Raw genomic sequence first — 13,564 nt, forward strand, 5'->3', positions numbered from 1 at the left:
TATACTTACTTTCTCTGCCTGAGTATTAGCATCATGCATATATCATAAATCCAGATGCAGTACAAGCATTTGCTCAGACTTGGGACTTCAATCTTTCAGGGTTGACTGGTATTACTTTTCCTGTTCTTTGTTTCCCTGAACTGGTATGTGTTGTGTTTAGTCTACTTTCCATAGACAAAGTAGACCTCTGATGCTTTGAGCCTTATTTGGGTGCTATAGATCCAGCTTCTTGCCTCTTGTGGGCTGAAGCCACATATAACCGGAGGCATTAAAGTACAGCTCTAGGTCCCTGGGCATATATATGTGTCTGAAGCTCACTATGGGCCACTGTGGTAGCCTTCTCTTATTTTTTTATTTGGCTTTGTATTCCTTCTTTGATTCTGATATCTGGGAATTTCTTTTACTTTTATTAAAATAAATTTTGCAATTGTCCATATATTTTTATTTTCCTCTCTTTAATTCTTCCCCCAAGACCCGCCACTTCCACCCCTGACCTATGGATGTTGCCATTTCCCCTTAAGAACTGTTTCTCTGAAGGCGGGGCATCTCCTCCCACATGCTCACAGTGTGCACCCGGGGCCTGGCACCCTCGGTGCACTCAGAGGACCTGGCACACCCAGGATACGGTCTGTGGCTCCACCTGGGGCATCATATTTTTTAACTGTATTTTATGCAACATTTTTCTGTGTGCTTTTTAAAATCAATTTATTTATTTAGTTTCAAGTGTACAGTACATTGGTTAGACATCTATATTGTTCATAAAACAATCCCCCCAATTGCTCTCTCCCTCCCCTGACCCTCCACTTAGCCATCATATTAGTGCTAACTACATTCCCTCTGCCATGCTCCCCATCCTCATGCCCAACTATCAACTACTAATTTTTACTTCTTTAACCCTTCACCCTATTCTCCCAGCCCCCCAACTCCCCTCCCCTCTTTTTTTTTTTTTGCATTTATCTGTCCAATTTTCCCAACGCCATTTATTGAAGAGACTGTCTTTACCCCCATTGTATATTCTTACCTCCTTCGTCATATATTAAGTGAGTGTATAGGTGTGGATTTATTTCTGGATTCTCTATTCTGTTCCATTGATAAATGTATCTGTTTTTATGCCAGTACCATGCTGTTTTGATTATTATAGACTTGTAGTATAGTTTGATATCAGGTAGTGTGATACTTCCAACTTTGTTCTTTCTCAAGATTGCCTTGGCTATTCGGGGTTCTTTATGGCTCCGTGTAAGTTTTAGAATTACTTGTTCTAGCTCTCTGAAAAATGCCATTGGTATTTTGATAGGGATTGCATTGAATTTATAGATTGCTTTGGGTAGTATGGCCATTTTAACAATGTCGATTCTTCCTACCCATGAATAGGGTATATACTTCCCTTTATTTGTATCTTCTGCAATTCTTTTTTCAATGACATAATTTTCTGAAAACAGGCCTTCTACCTTCTTGGTTAAGCCCAGGTATTTCATTGTTTTAGATGAAAGTTTATCATTGGTGTATTAAAATGCCACTAACTTCTGAATATTTATTTTGTAACCTGCTATTTTACTGATTTCATTGATCAATTCTAAAAGTTTTTTGGTGGAATCTTTAGGGTTCTCTATATATAGTATCATGTCATCAGCAAATAACGAGAGTTTTACTTCTTTTTTTCCGATTTGGATGCCTTTTATTTCTCTTTCTTGCCTTATTGCTGTGGCTAACACTTCCAATACAATGTTGAAGAAGAGTGGTGAAACTAGGCATCCTTGTCTCGTTCCTGAACTTAAGGAAGATGCTCTTAGCCTTTCCCCATTGAGTACGATGTTAGCTGTAGGTTCGTCATATGTGGCCTTAATTATGCTGAGGTATGTTCCCTCTATTCCCACTTGCTGTATTTTGTCAAATGCTTTTTTTTTTGCATCTGTTGATAGGATCATGTGGTTTTTATCTTTCGATTTGTTAATGTGGTATATCTCTCTGTGTGTTTTACGAGGCGCCGGGTGAGGAGACAGCTAGCTACATTAATTCAGTCTGCCATGTTGCCAGGAGTTCCCCTCTAGAGTCTCTGTCTTTAGTATTATTCCTAACAATCCCTATGTCTGTGAGGTGCATTTTGGTTTACAAAGGGCTTTCACATATAGTTGTTGCTGTTTTTAACACCTACAGCACCTGGTATTCCTAGGTGGCCTCCCATTCAAGTACTAACCATGCCTGACCCTGCTTGCCTTCCGAGATCAGACGAGATCAAGCATGTTCAGGCTAGCATGGCCGTAGACTTCACATACAGTTTCTGACTTAATCGTTCAACAACTCTGAGAAATACGTATTACTGTTCCCATTTTACCAAGAGAAAAGCTGAGACTCAGAATTATAACTTTAATCCCAGCTTTCAGACTTCAAATATAGTGCATTTCATAGCATTGGTTTCACATGTGGAGAGCTTGTCTTTTCTTGACCTCCTGATCACTGCTGTTCATCTGAGTCCCTCTGAGAGGCCTTTGTGCCTACCACAATGCAACCGTTAGCGCTAAGTTTCTTGGGTTTGGCTCCTGATGCTATGCCAGTCTCTTCCTCCTACTTTGTTTGGCCTTAGTGGAAGTAAGGGGTTATATACAGGCCACGGGCTAATGGGGAGACTGACTGACTGGTATTTTGTCCTCGGAGTCCTTTATTTACTCACTACTAGGCCACCTCTTTTCTTCTACTCTAGAAAGGGCAGACAGGGAAAATGTGTATCAGGGGACAGAAGAAAAATCCAGCAAAACGCAGGGCTCGTCCGGGATTTGAACCCGGGACCTCTCGCACCCTAAGCGAGAATCATACCCCTAGACCAACGAGCCAGTTATAGCATGCTTTTACTGTATGTGCCTTCCTGCCACATCAGCTTCAGCCGTAGTTTGTGGTTTCCACATGCAGCCTCTCTTTCCTTACTGGCTCCCAGCCCAGGCCTGCTGCACTCCCCAGGCCTCGCCCCTGGGCTCTCTTCTGCTCCTCCTCAGCTCCAGGCAGGGCTCCTTCCTTCTCATAACCAGCCAGTTTGGCCCCTAGGGCTACCCTGGAGTTTCTGGGGGTGCTGCTGGGTAGGGGCGGAGAAGAAGCCAGGCTCCAGCGGAAGCCGTCTGACATCTCCTGCACTCAGTGGAGAACCATGCTTCTTTCTTACCTCATCAGGATCACGCCACCAGAAAAAATCCTCCAAACCCATCGACCTCCTAGGTGTGGACTTAGCCAGCTGTCCCAGATCACCTTCACTAGGTGACATTTGCTAAGTTACTCAGTTTCTTCATCTGTCAATTGGGGAAGTAATACCTGCCTTGTCTGCCTGACAGGGTAATTCGAGGATCTCCAGAGACAATGTCTGTGAAAGCGCTCTGCAAACTGTAAAATGCTATACAAGGAAAAGGGGTTATTATGATGGCAATGCGATGGCAGGGTGGGAGGAGGAATACACAATAGGAAAGCTGCCACATAATGCTTACTATGGGCTGGGCACTGTGTTCTGTGCTTTACAGAGCTTAATTAACCTTATAAAAAACCTTGTGAGATGGGTGTCATCCCCATTGTAAAGAAAGGAAACTTAACTAAATTCAGCTTATAAGAAGGATTTTTATCTGACTGCAAAGCCTGTTTTAAATGCAGTGCACACTGCTACCAAGATTTCTAGAAAACCAGAGATGGGAACAAATCCTGTAAATACCCACCCTCCCTCCCTCCCGCCACCCGCAGCCCGTGCTCCTCCACCTGCCCAGGGAGGTTGCAGGGGAAAACCTGCTAACAAGCTAAGAGTGGCCTGGGTGGGAATGATGGGGGGCCGAGGGGGAGGTCATGCCTCAGAAACTGGGGCCTTGTAGGAGACCCATGGGCCGGCCAGGCTCTCTCTTTCATGCTTCCACTGCGTCACATACCCCAGGGGCCCTCACTTGCTTCCAGGAGAAACGCTCTCTGTGAGACTGGGAGTTTCAAGAGGGCAGAGGCCTGTTTTATTGACCGTTGGGTCCTGCACTGTGTCCAGCACTTGGCAGTCCTGCTGACGATACAGACGATGTTCAAAGATTTCTGTGTGCGGGGCCTTGTGTAAGCACTTCACCAGATGAATCTCATTTCATCCTCACAGCACAACTGTTGTTGTGGACGCCACTTAGCAAAAGTCTGTGGAATGAATGAATAAATGCTTGAAAGAGAGTCAGGAGTGTGCACAAAACATCACTAGTGCCACAGATATTCAGGCGAATCCTCATCGCTTGGCTTGAAGTAAAAACCATAAGCCTGAAGAAACCCTCCTTCCCTCCATCCCTTTCAGCAGACTTCTGAATGAAGCGATCCCTCTCTTGGATAGGCGAGCAGAGTGGCTTGTACTTTAGAGAATGGATTGGCCAGCATTCCTTTGCACCCAGGGGATAAAATTTCATTATCCCCACCCAAGAGTAGCTGGATCGGACACTTGGCTCTGCTAACTAATCATGGCCAGAGAGAAAGGCAACAGCTCATCTCTTGTAAAGCCAGAGAGTCTTTTTTGGGTAGCTGTTCCTCAGCTTTAAACTGGCTTATAAATAAAAGCACACTCAAAGCGTCATTCCATTACCTCAGCAGACATTCCCTAAATTGTTCCTCTTGGTGGGTACGCCCGGGAGTGAGGTTGCTCCCAGTGAGGGCTCCTAGGGGGATTTTGCCGAGAATGTTTCAGGGCTGAGGCTGGGTTTGGGTCCCAGCCAGTGCTTCACTCTGGAGGTGCTGTTGGAATTTGAGGCGGGGTTATTCTTCTTTGTGTGGCCCCTGTGGAGCAGAGTCTTCCTCACTAAATACCAGTAATCCCTCCTCTGCTATTGCATTAGCCATACTCTCCTCCCCACACCCGTTCCAAATGTCCCCAGGATGGTGGGCACCAGGGGAGAGGAGTGGACATCCATTGGCACCTACCGTGCATTTTTTTCCCAGGCTAAAATCACTGGGGCCTTCCGCTAGGCGGGGGGCCTTCAGGCCTGCAATGACTCACTTGTCTTTGTGTTTAAAAAGCCACAGATGAAATCCCCTGGAGAGAATTATGGGTCTGCTTCTGAGACTTTCCTCCCAGGCATGATGGTGGCTTCTAGGCAACTCTTTGGATGATTTTTCATTTTCACAAGAGCATATCGACCTTTCCCTTATCACATCTCTTACACAGAGAGCCTTACGGGCCAGTATTTAGCAGATAGCATTGTCATAGCATACTAGCTCAAGCTCGCTGTCAGAACTCAATAACATAGACAATGAAGAGATTGAAATTGTTAAAGATTTTGCTTACCTTCATTCAGTCATCAATTCAAATGGAGACTACAGCCAAGAAATCAAGAGAGGGCTGAGACTCGGAAAGGCAGCAATGGAAGAATTAGGAAAGATCATCAAGAGCAAATTTGTGTCATTAGAGACCAAGGCTAAGGTCATGCACACCTTGTATTCCCAATTACTATGTCTGGATGTGAAAGTTGCACAGTGAAGAAGGTTGATAGGGAAAAAAAATGGATTCATTTGAAATATGGTGTTGGAGGAGGGCTCTATGGATACCCTGGACCGCCAGAAAGTGGTGTTCTAGAGCAAATTAAGCCCGAAGCATCGCTGGAGGCAAAAATGACAACGCTGAAGCTGTCCTACTTTGGGTGCATCATGAAAAGGCAGGGTTCTTTGGAAAAGGCGGTAATGCTGGGAAAAATAAAAGGCAGCAGGAAAAGAGGAGGACCAAACAGGAGATGGATTGACTCCGGAAAAGAAGCCATAGGCGTGAATCTACAGGAGCTGAGCAGGGCTGCTGAGGACATGGTGGACATCACTCTTTCAGGAGTCAGGGGTGACTCAACGGCACATAACACAGACACATCAAAAACACAGCAAAAAGTGAACACTGGCTGCCTCTGGAGAGGAGAATTGCATGGCTGGGAAAGAAACTTATTTTTTACTGTATGTTCATTTGTACTTAAAGAATTTGACCTCTGGGCCACTCAAAAACAGAAATTAAATTATATCAAAAGAAACTAAGTAGAGAGAAGCAATGATTAGAGACAACAGGGGCAAATGCATTTCAAGTCTCCAGAGAGCGGAAATGTCCACTGGATCAGAGCAGCCCAGCAGAGCTCTCATCCTGATGGTTCTGGTTCATGTCCAGTGCCAAACTGTATTGAGTGCCTATTGGGGACTAACAGTAGTAGACCCAATCTTGTGAAACTGGTTGTGTCTACTCGGGAAAGTTGTTGAGGACATTGTTTATTATATAATATCAATGTTTCCTTTGTGAAGTCCCTGGGGAGGCATTATTTAAGTTTGCCAGAATCCCATGAACCTGATGCTTTCTGGACACTGAGTTATGTAAATGATTAGCTGATGCTTTCTGGACACTGAGTTATGTAAATGATTAGAAAGCACAAATATGTGGTCCACACGTAGCGGCCTCACAGGGCGGTCGTTTCAATTTTGTTCCCAACTCTTAAACTCTCTACTATCCTTCTTCTTCTTTTGCTCCTGAGTTTGCTACGTGATTTCCTGTTGTGCCCCCTACAGTTCTGCAAGCCTTCTTTAACCTATTTCTGGAAAAGATGGGGGCCTAACCGAATAAACTCCTAGAAAATAGGAGGGAAAAATCCTGACACTCTTTAGAAAGTATCCTTTTTCTAGGACTTGTCTTTTTTTCTGGGCAGTGAGAAAATTGTTCCTCTTGGCTGTTTTCTCTTGACTTTTCCATTCAGTCTGGGCATTTGTAAGTTTAAATCTAAATCAATGGTTCTCAACTAGAGGCGAGGGGAGCAGGGGGCGATTCTGCCTCTCAGGGGACTTTGGTGTCTGGAGACATTTTTGGTTATCATGACTGCGGTGGTGCTGCTGCTGCTGGCATCTAGTGAGTAAAGGCCAGAGATGCTGTTGAGCATCCTATAAGGCACAAGGCATCCTACAGTCCCCTACACACACACACTGCCAACGAAAAATCGTCTGACCCGCTATGTCAATAGTGCCGATGTTGAGAAACCCTGGTCTAAATACACCTAACATGATCTTCTCTAAAGCCTTACTGTATTATGTTCCTAAATTAATAAAGTGACTTTAAATCAGAAAAGGGCACCGTATATATTAAATGTACTTAAAATGTCTCCTGTTTTTATACCATTCCCTCCTCCTTTACCCCCATGTTTTCCTCCCTTACTCCATGGTTTCAGTGACTGGAAATTTTTTGTCCCTTGCTTAGGTGCCAGTGAGACTCTATGCTTGGCGTAAGGCTCTTTTTGGCCTAGCCCTCCAGGGGACATCTGCCCCCTCTTAGCTGGAGCTGGATCACCCCTAACTCAGGCCCATTGCCCCTGCTTCTGAAGTGATGTGGATGGAATAAGGGGAGAAGGAACCATCTGGAAGGTGTTGGGACAGAGGTCAAAGATGTAGCCCCCCAGCCTAGCTAGTGGAGTAAGAAGGCCTGGGTGTCTTTTACCCACATGGTTGGGATAGGAGCCCAAACGCAGGGGCTGCCCTCGTAGGCTCCTGTCAGAACCATTTGCACCTCAGCAGAGCGCTGCAGATGGCTAAGGCTGACTTACTCCACTCAGCTCAAGATAAGTTGTGGCCTTGTGCCCTGTCCAGGAATAGGCACTTTAAACGTTACCTTCAGGGGCGGCTCCATAGTGTAGTGATTAGCACTTCTGCTTTACACGCAGAAGGTCCTGGGTTCGTGCCCCAGGTGGAGCCATGGACCACACCTGAGGTGCGCCAGGCCCCCTCCCGAGTGTGCCAGGCCCCCTCCCGAGTGTGCCAGGCCCCCTCCCGAGTGTGCCAGGCCCCCTCCCGAGTGTGTCAGGGGTGCCAGACCCTAGGGACACCAGGCCGCGGGCGCACACAGCGAACATGTGGGAGGAGACACCCCACCTTCAGAAATCCAGTTCGTAAGCGGAAACAGCACCATCCATAGGTCAAGGGTGGAAGTGGGGTGTGGGAGGGGGAATTAAAGAGGGGAAAAAAGATTAAAAAAAAAAAAAATTGGCTGCAGGAGTGGCCTCCGGTCCTGGCCCTAAAGGCCTGTCCAGGACACAGAATGTGCTGACTCAGGCGATTAGCAGAAGCCAAGTGGCTGTGTGATTCCTGGACCCTTAGCTAGGTTCCACCAGTAATCTTACCTGTGCGTGGGGTGCGTGCATTGCGTATGTGTGTGTGTGTGTGTGTGGAGAAATGGCTGACAAGTCTCTATCTAGACTTTCTAGCTCAGGATTCAAGGGATACACACATTAGTCCTAAGATGTGGTCTTTTGGGAGTGTTTCAAACAGAAAGCCAGAAGTGTTTGCCCAGCTTCTTTAACTTGGTGGGAATTAAACTCTTTCTCTGCCTCAGTGGGTAGCAGCCCAAATTTCTGCTCAGCTTTCAGACCTCCAGCTCTTGCCTTCTGCCGGGCTCGCTGGAGATTCCTCCCTGAATAGCTCAGCTGCCAGCTGAGGATTTGAGGGGAGTTTATATACAGATTTGAAGGCTTCCCCTTCTGAGGCCCCCTCCTTCCTCCCAGGAAGCCCGCCTTCAATTTTCAGCTGCTCTGGAGTCCCAGACTCTGTCCTCTGACTCTTCAAGCCAATAAAGGCTGAGGTATTCTTGAGTTCCAGCTGTCCCTTGTCATTTAGACTGAGGCACGCCCTCAGGAAAAAACCCATTTAAATGTAAATGGTCCCTTTCATTTAAGGGTTGAGTCCTTTCAGTTTCTGTGTGCTTTGGGGGTACTTCTTAGTGCTTTCGAGTAGTTATTTTTCATATTTTGTTCAGAGTTTATAATTTTTACCTATAGGAGGATTCATTTGATACGTATTACACTGCCGTTACTGGGCCATTACTTCACTTTTATCTATATTTAAAATGTGTCACTTTTACCTACATATTTATAGACAACTGAGGTGGGGAAGGAAGTCATACGGGTGAAGCGCAGTGCTGAGAGTAAGTGCAGGTGGAGCTTACAGCAGAGCTGGCATCTCTGGGGCGGTCTTCACGAAAGGGGCCTTGGCAAGTCAGGCTGTCAGGTCTGGCAGGAGGAAGACTGTGGCAGCTTGGGCACTGCTGAGCGAAGGGCAGGGACAGGCGTGAACACGGTGTGAGGGGGACAGTGAGCAAACCGACTTCGTCCTGGCTCGGGGAGGTCTGAGCAGGAAAGGCACACTTTCTGGGCAGACTCAGCATGAAGAAACAGAGGCAGCCTGGGATGCCCTGGACCGCTAGGCATTGCCAAGTCGCCCTGTACTCTTCCGTGAAGGCTGTTTACTAAGATGCTCCCAGAGCACTCCCCATTTCCTGTCCCTTCCTGTAGTCTGGGGCTGCTTCCCAGGCTGGCCGAGAGCCCACGACGATCTCCGGAGAGGGAGACTAAGGGGCACCTTCCACAAAGGGGCGGACGGAGTGGTGCCAGAAGCCAAGCAGATGGGAGCCCTTGAGAGTTCCATTCAAAGAGGAAATAAAAAAAAAAAAATAGTGGAAGCGTCTTTATTTAATATGGGTGAGCATCTCCCAGGCCCCGGGGACCTGACTCTTTCATTCCAGCACCCACTGTTGCATGTCCAGATTCTCTGAACCCAACCTTTTATCCTCCGAAGAACACACAATTGGCTTGGGGGCCGCAAAGGGAGGTTTAGGTGGAGGTTTAGGGATCTCTAATCCCAAACTTTGTCCTTAGGAAGCTTAGCATCAGCCCTGATCATTCAGGTAGCCCCAAAGTGGCTTTGGAGGAGGGTTTCTTGGTGGGGTGGGGGGAGTTGTGGGGGGTGGATAATCTATAAGAGAGCTCACAAGGAGTGGGGACGTCCATGAGCGAGATGTCAGGGGAGGAAGAGTTTTATCTGTTCAAGAACGTCTCGGTGGGGCCGTGGGATGGGCCTCAGTACCATGTCGCCCCTGTCTGGGCCTTCCACCTCCAGGCAGCCTTCATGGGCTTTGTCTTCTTTGTAGGGACGCCACTTAATGCCACAGTGCTTGTGGCCACACTGCGCTACAGAAAGTTGCGGCAGCTACTCAATTATATTATGGTTAATGTGTCCCTGGGGGGCTTCCTCTTCTGCATCTTCTCTGTCTTCACCGTCTTCATCATCAGCTGCCAGGGATACTTCGGCTTTGGCCGCCATGTCTGTGCTTTGGAGGCCTTCCTGGGCTCTGCAGCAGGTACTGCAGAAGGGGGGAGGGGGGAGGCAAAGGACACTGTGCTGGGATTGCAACCAGGGACCAGGCTGTTAGGTTAGAGCGGGTCCCTAAGGAGGGGTCTGGGGAAAAGAAGTTTGGTGCTCTTTCGGTACTGGGGTACAAAGTAGTCCAGACTAGAAGTTTGACCAGCCAAATCTAAACTCTACTCCAACCGTCATTATTAGTTCAACCCTGTGCCCCCAAGCTTGCCCCGCCCTGTCTGTATTCCACTCCGCCTGCCAGGCTGGGTGGGTTGTGTACCGCTACCCCCACATTTCATCATAGGTCTGGTAACAGGCTGGTCACTGGCCTTCCTGGCCTTGGAGCGCTACACTGTCATCTGTAAGCCCTTCGGCAATTTCCGCTTCAGCTCCAAGCACGCACTGAATGCGGTCCTGGCCACCTGGACTATTGGTATTGGAGTCTCCATCCCACCCTTCTTTGGCTGGAGCCGGTGAGAGCAGAGGGCAGTAATGCTGACTTAGCTAGGAGCTCAGGTTGGTGTGGGTATAAGGAGTTGAGTATTAACCTTTGAGCCTTTGACCCCTACTTTTTAAATACCTGGTAGATGAGGGAAAGGGCTGTGGGAGACAAATGCTAAAATTTACTGTGTACTTGGAACTGCTATACCTTCTGGCGGACAAAAAACCCTCCCTGCATCCTCTGGGTTCCAAGTGGCAAACACAGTCCACTAATCCTCGTGGTGAGCCCCACAGTGAGCAGGCGCTTGTCCAGTGGGAGAGTGCTTCATCCCTTACAGGTTCATCCCCAAGGGCCTGCAGTGTTCCTGTGGCCCCGACTGGTACACTGTGGGCACCAAATACTGCAGCGAGTTCCTCTTCGTCTTCTGCTTCATTGTGCCTCTGTCCCTCCTATTCTCAGCTTCTGGGGGCCCTCAGAGCTGTGCGTAGCTTTCGTGAGGGTCTGGGGTAAGGGGCAGGGGGGCTCTAGGTGAAAGGGAAGAGTGTGTGTCCTAGAACATAAGACCTCTGGAAATGCCACAGCCAGGTAGAGGGGATATCTAAAAGCAATGAAGGAAGTGGGGGCAGAAATGATGAAATGGGATGATTAAGGTGGTCATTCCTGCTCAAAAATGGGTGTCAAGAGATGCGGATGGTCCCTTCCAATGTCACAGGCCAGAGAGCCAAGACCAGGAACTGGGACAGAAGAGAGGCAATGGGCGCAGATGCCCCCCTAGTAGAAAAGCATCCAGGGATCTGAGTTGAGGGCCAGGAGGAGCATGTGGTGTTTCCTCTGTGCTCTGCCCAGGTTGCGGCCCAGCAGCAGGAGTCAGCTTCAACCCAGAAGGCTGAGAGGGAGGTGAGCCGCATGGTGGCGGTGATGGTGGGATCCTTTTGTCTCTGTTATGTGCCCTATGCTGCCCTGGCCATGTATATGGTCAACAACCGTAACCACGGGCTGGACTTAAGGCTTGTCGCCATTCCTGCCTTCTTCTCCAAAAGCGCTTGTGTCTGCAATTCATCATCTAACTGCTTCATGAATGAGCAGGTAAAGCTATTTACATTCCTGTGAGACCCTAGTCCTTAAGACCCGATTCTTCTCAAAAGTGACATTTTTATAACTCAAAGCACTTTGGACTCTACTTAAAGGGTTAGGGGTGAACAAGGGAAGCCCAAGAGATCCTTGGTAGGCTAGGAAGTCCTTGGTAAGCAACAGGGAGGACGGTGTGGTGGTCATTGAGACAGGTAACAGAACTCAGGGAAGACAGAACTTGAGCCGCAAAAATCGAGTTGCTTCAAAGGGCAGAATGACAAATGAAAAGGTTTTGGGTTTTGTTAAAAAACTGACAGATCAATAGTTCCCCTACATCTCGTCCTTCCAATTCAAGAGTTCTTAATCCTTTCCGCTCCAACTTCCAGCCTGCAGGGGCATATGTGAAGCACAGAAACCACAACACATGCATAAATCTCTGAAACAGCTTCTCATCTGGAGGTACCAGGTGGCCTCCTATCCCAAAGCCTGACTCTGAGCTAAAAATAACCCCCAACTCAGATGCGTCTAGGAGAGTTCCTGCCATGTAGGGCCAACACTCTGCTTTGAGAATTAGTAAGTTCTTTTGTTTCTTCAACCCCAGAGATGGAGTTGAAAGGAGTGTGAAATCTCCTGACGGTCCTTTCCGCACTGGGAGCACCTTCCCGGCCTGGGGGTGGGCGGGCAGGCGGGCCCACTCCGAGGCTGCTTGTGACAGTGCTCCTATGAGGCAGTCTATGTTTGTGAGGTTTCCCAACAGTGCAGCCTCCAAGTTAGCCAGAACGTGTAGGGATTATTATGGTAGACCAGGGGAAGCCCTAGACTGGAATCCAGCGAACTCTCAAGACTGGGAGGATAAAACTCAAAACCACCTGAGGAGATCCTGGGTATAAGGCATTGTTCGAGGCTTTGGCGATACAATAGATCTTTCCCCCCCACACTTCCTGATGTTACCTCCTTTGTACTGGGGTCTGCTAAGGGGCCATCTCCAACTCTACCCTCTCCCTCCAGTTCCAGGCTTGTGTCATGGAGATGGTGTGTAGGAAGCCCATGACGGAGGAGTCTGACATGTCCAGCCCCCAGAGAACCGAAGTTTCTACTCTCTCTTCCAACCAAGTTGGCCCCAACTAAGATGCCATACTGGCCTATTTGCAGCAACTAGAATTTTACATTTAAGGAAATTTCTACTTTCTCTGCTAACAACACAGGAAACAAGTGGGAAGGGGAGTGATGGCAATTTGGGGAGTCAACTTTCTATTTTCTTATTATTCCCTTCCTACCTAGAAAGCTATTGTTCCAGCTGGGTCCACCTGAACACCCCAAAACCCATTTCAACAGTGATCAGTTTCCACTTCTAAGTGGCACTACTCACAGCACTTGGAGAACCCATCTGTACACACCAGGTACTATCAAGGGGCATGGCTGAGTTGTCAGTTATGAATAACAAGTATTTTCCTTTCAGTAACATTTCCCCCCTCCCCAGCCGGGGATGTTATGAATTCGAATGAACTTAAGAAAACACCTTAGAAATAGGAGAGATATGAAAACAAATAAAACCTTTAGTAGGCCCTAAATATGAGTTTAAAAGAATTTCTTTATGTTCTCTCCCAACAGTTGCTATAGCTTCGGCGGGGGCAGCCATGTCCACAGGCCCCGAGCCGGCACCGATTATTCCAGGTGTTCCTCTCCCCACCCCTCCGTTGGTAAACATGTGTATCTTTCTTAAGCTGTGTATTTACTTAACAGTTTAATTCCCTTCATGTTCTCAAAATTAAATTGCACATCTTCATAGCATTTATAGACACCGAAGTGTTCAAAAACCTGTTTTACATTATACTTTTTACTCTCCGTCTTTACTCCCTGAAAAAGAAAGAGGCTTTTTGAAATAAAAATCAAGATAAATGTTGCGTGTACATTAAGGAGTGGCGTGTG

At 47.5% G+C, this 13,564-nt stretch overlaps 1 protein-coding gene, 1 non-coding gene and 1 pseudogene across 2 annotated transcripts; 1 reads left to right on the forward strand and 2 right to left on the reverse strand.

Moving 5' to 3' along the window:
* Window positions 1–2,145: 2,145 nt before the first annotated feature.
* LOC118611123 lies at window positions 2,146–2,264 on the reverse strand (annotated as a pseudogene).
* Window positions 2,265–2,756: 492 nt separating this feature from the next.
* TRNAP-AGG lies at window positions 2,757–2,828 on the reverse strand. Its single transcript has one exon. It is a non-coding gene; the product is annotated as a tRNA-Pro (tRNA).
* Window positions 2,829–9,771: 6,943 nt separating this feature from the next.
* OPN1SW (opsin 1, short wave sensitive) lies at window positions 9,772–13,539 on the forward strand. Its single transcript, XM_016148657.2, is given in 6 exon segments — window positions 9,772–10,123; window positions 10,427–10,595; window positions 10,902–11,009; window positions 11,011–11,044; window positions 11,411–11,650; window positions 12,644–13,539. Coding segments are annotated over 6 exon segments (1,023 nt in total). The 3' UTR covers window positions 12,764–13,539.
* The last annotated feature ends 25 nt before the right edge of the window (window positions 13,540–13,564 follow it).

This window comes from Rousettus aegyptiacus, unplaced genomic scaffold, assembly GCF_014176215.1.
Source record: "Rousettus aegyptiacus isolate mRouAeg1 unplaced genomic scaffold, mRouAeg1.p scaffold_m13_p_13, whole genome shotgun sequence".
Taxonomy (NCBI): Eukaryota; Metazoa; Chordata; class Mammalia; order Chiroptera; family Pteropodidae; genus Rousettus; species Rousettus aegyptiacus.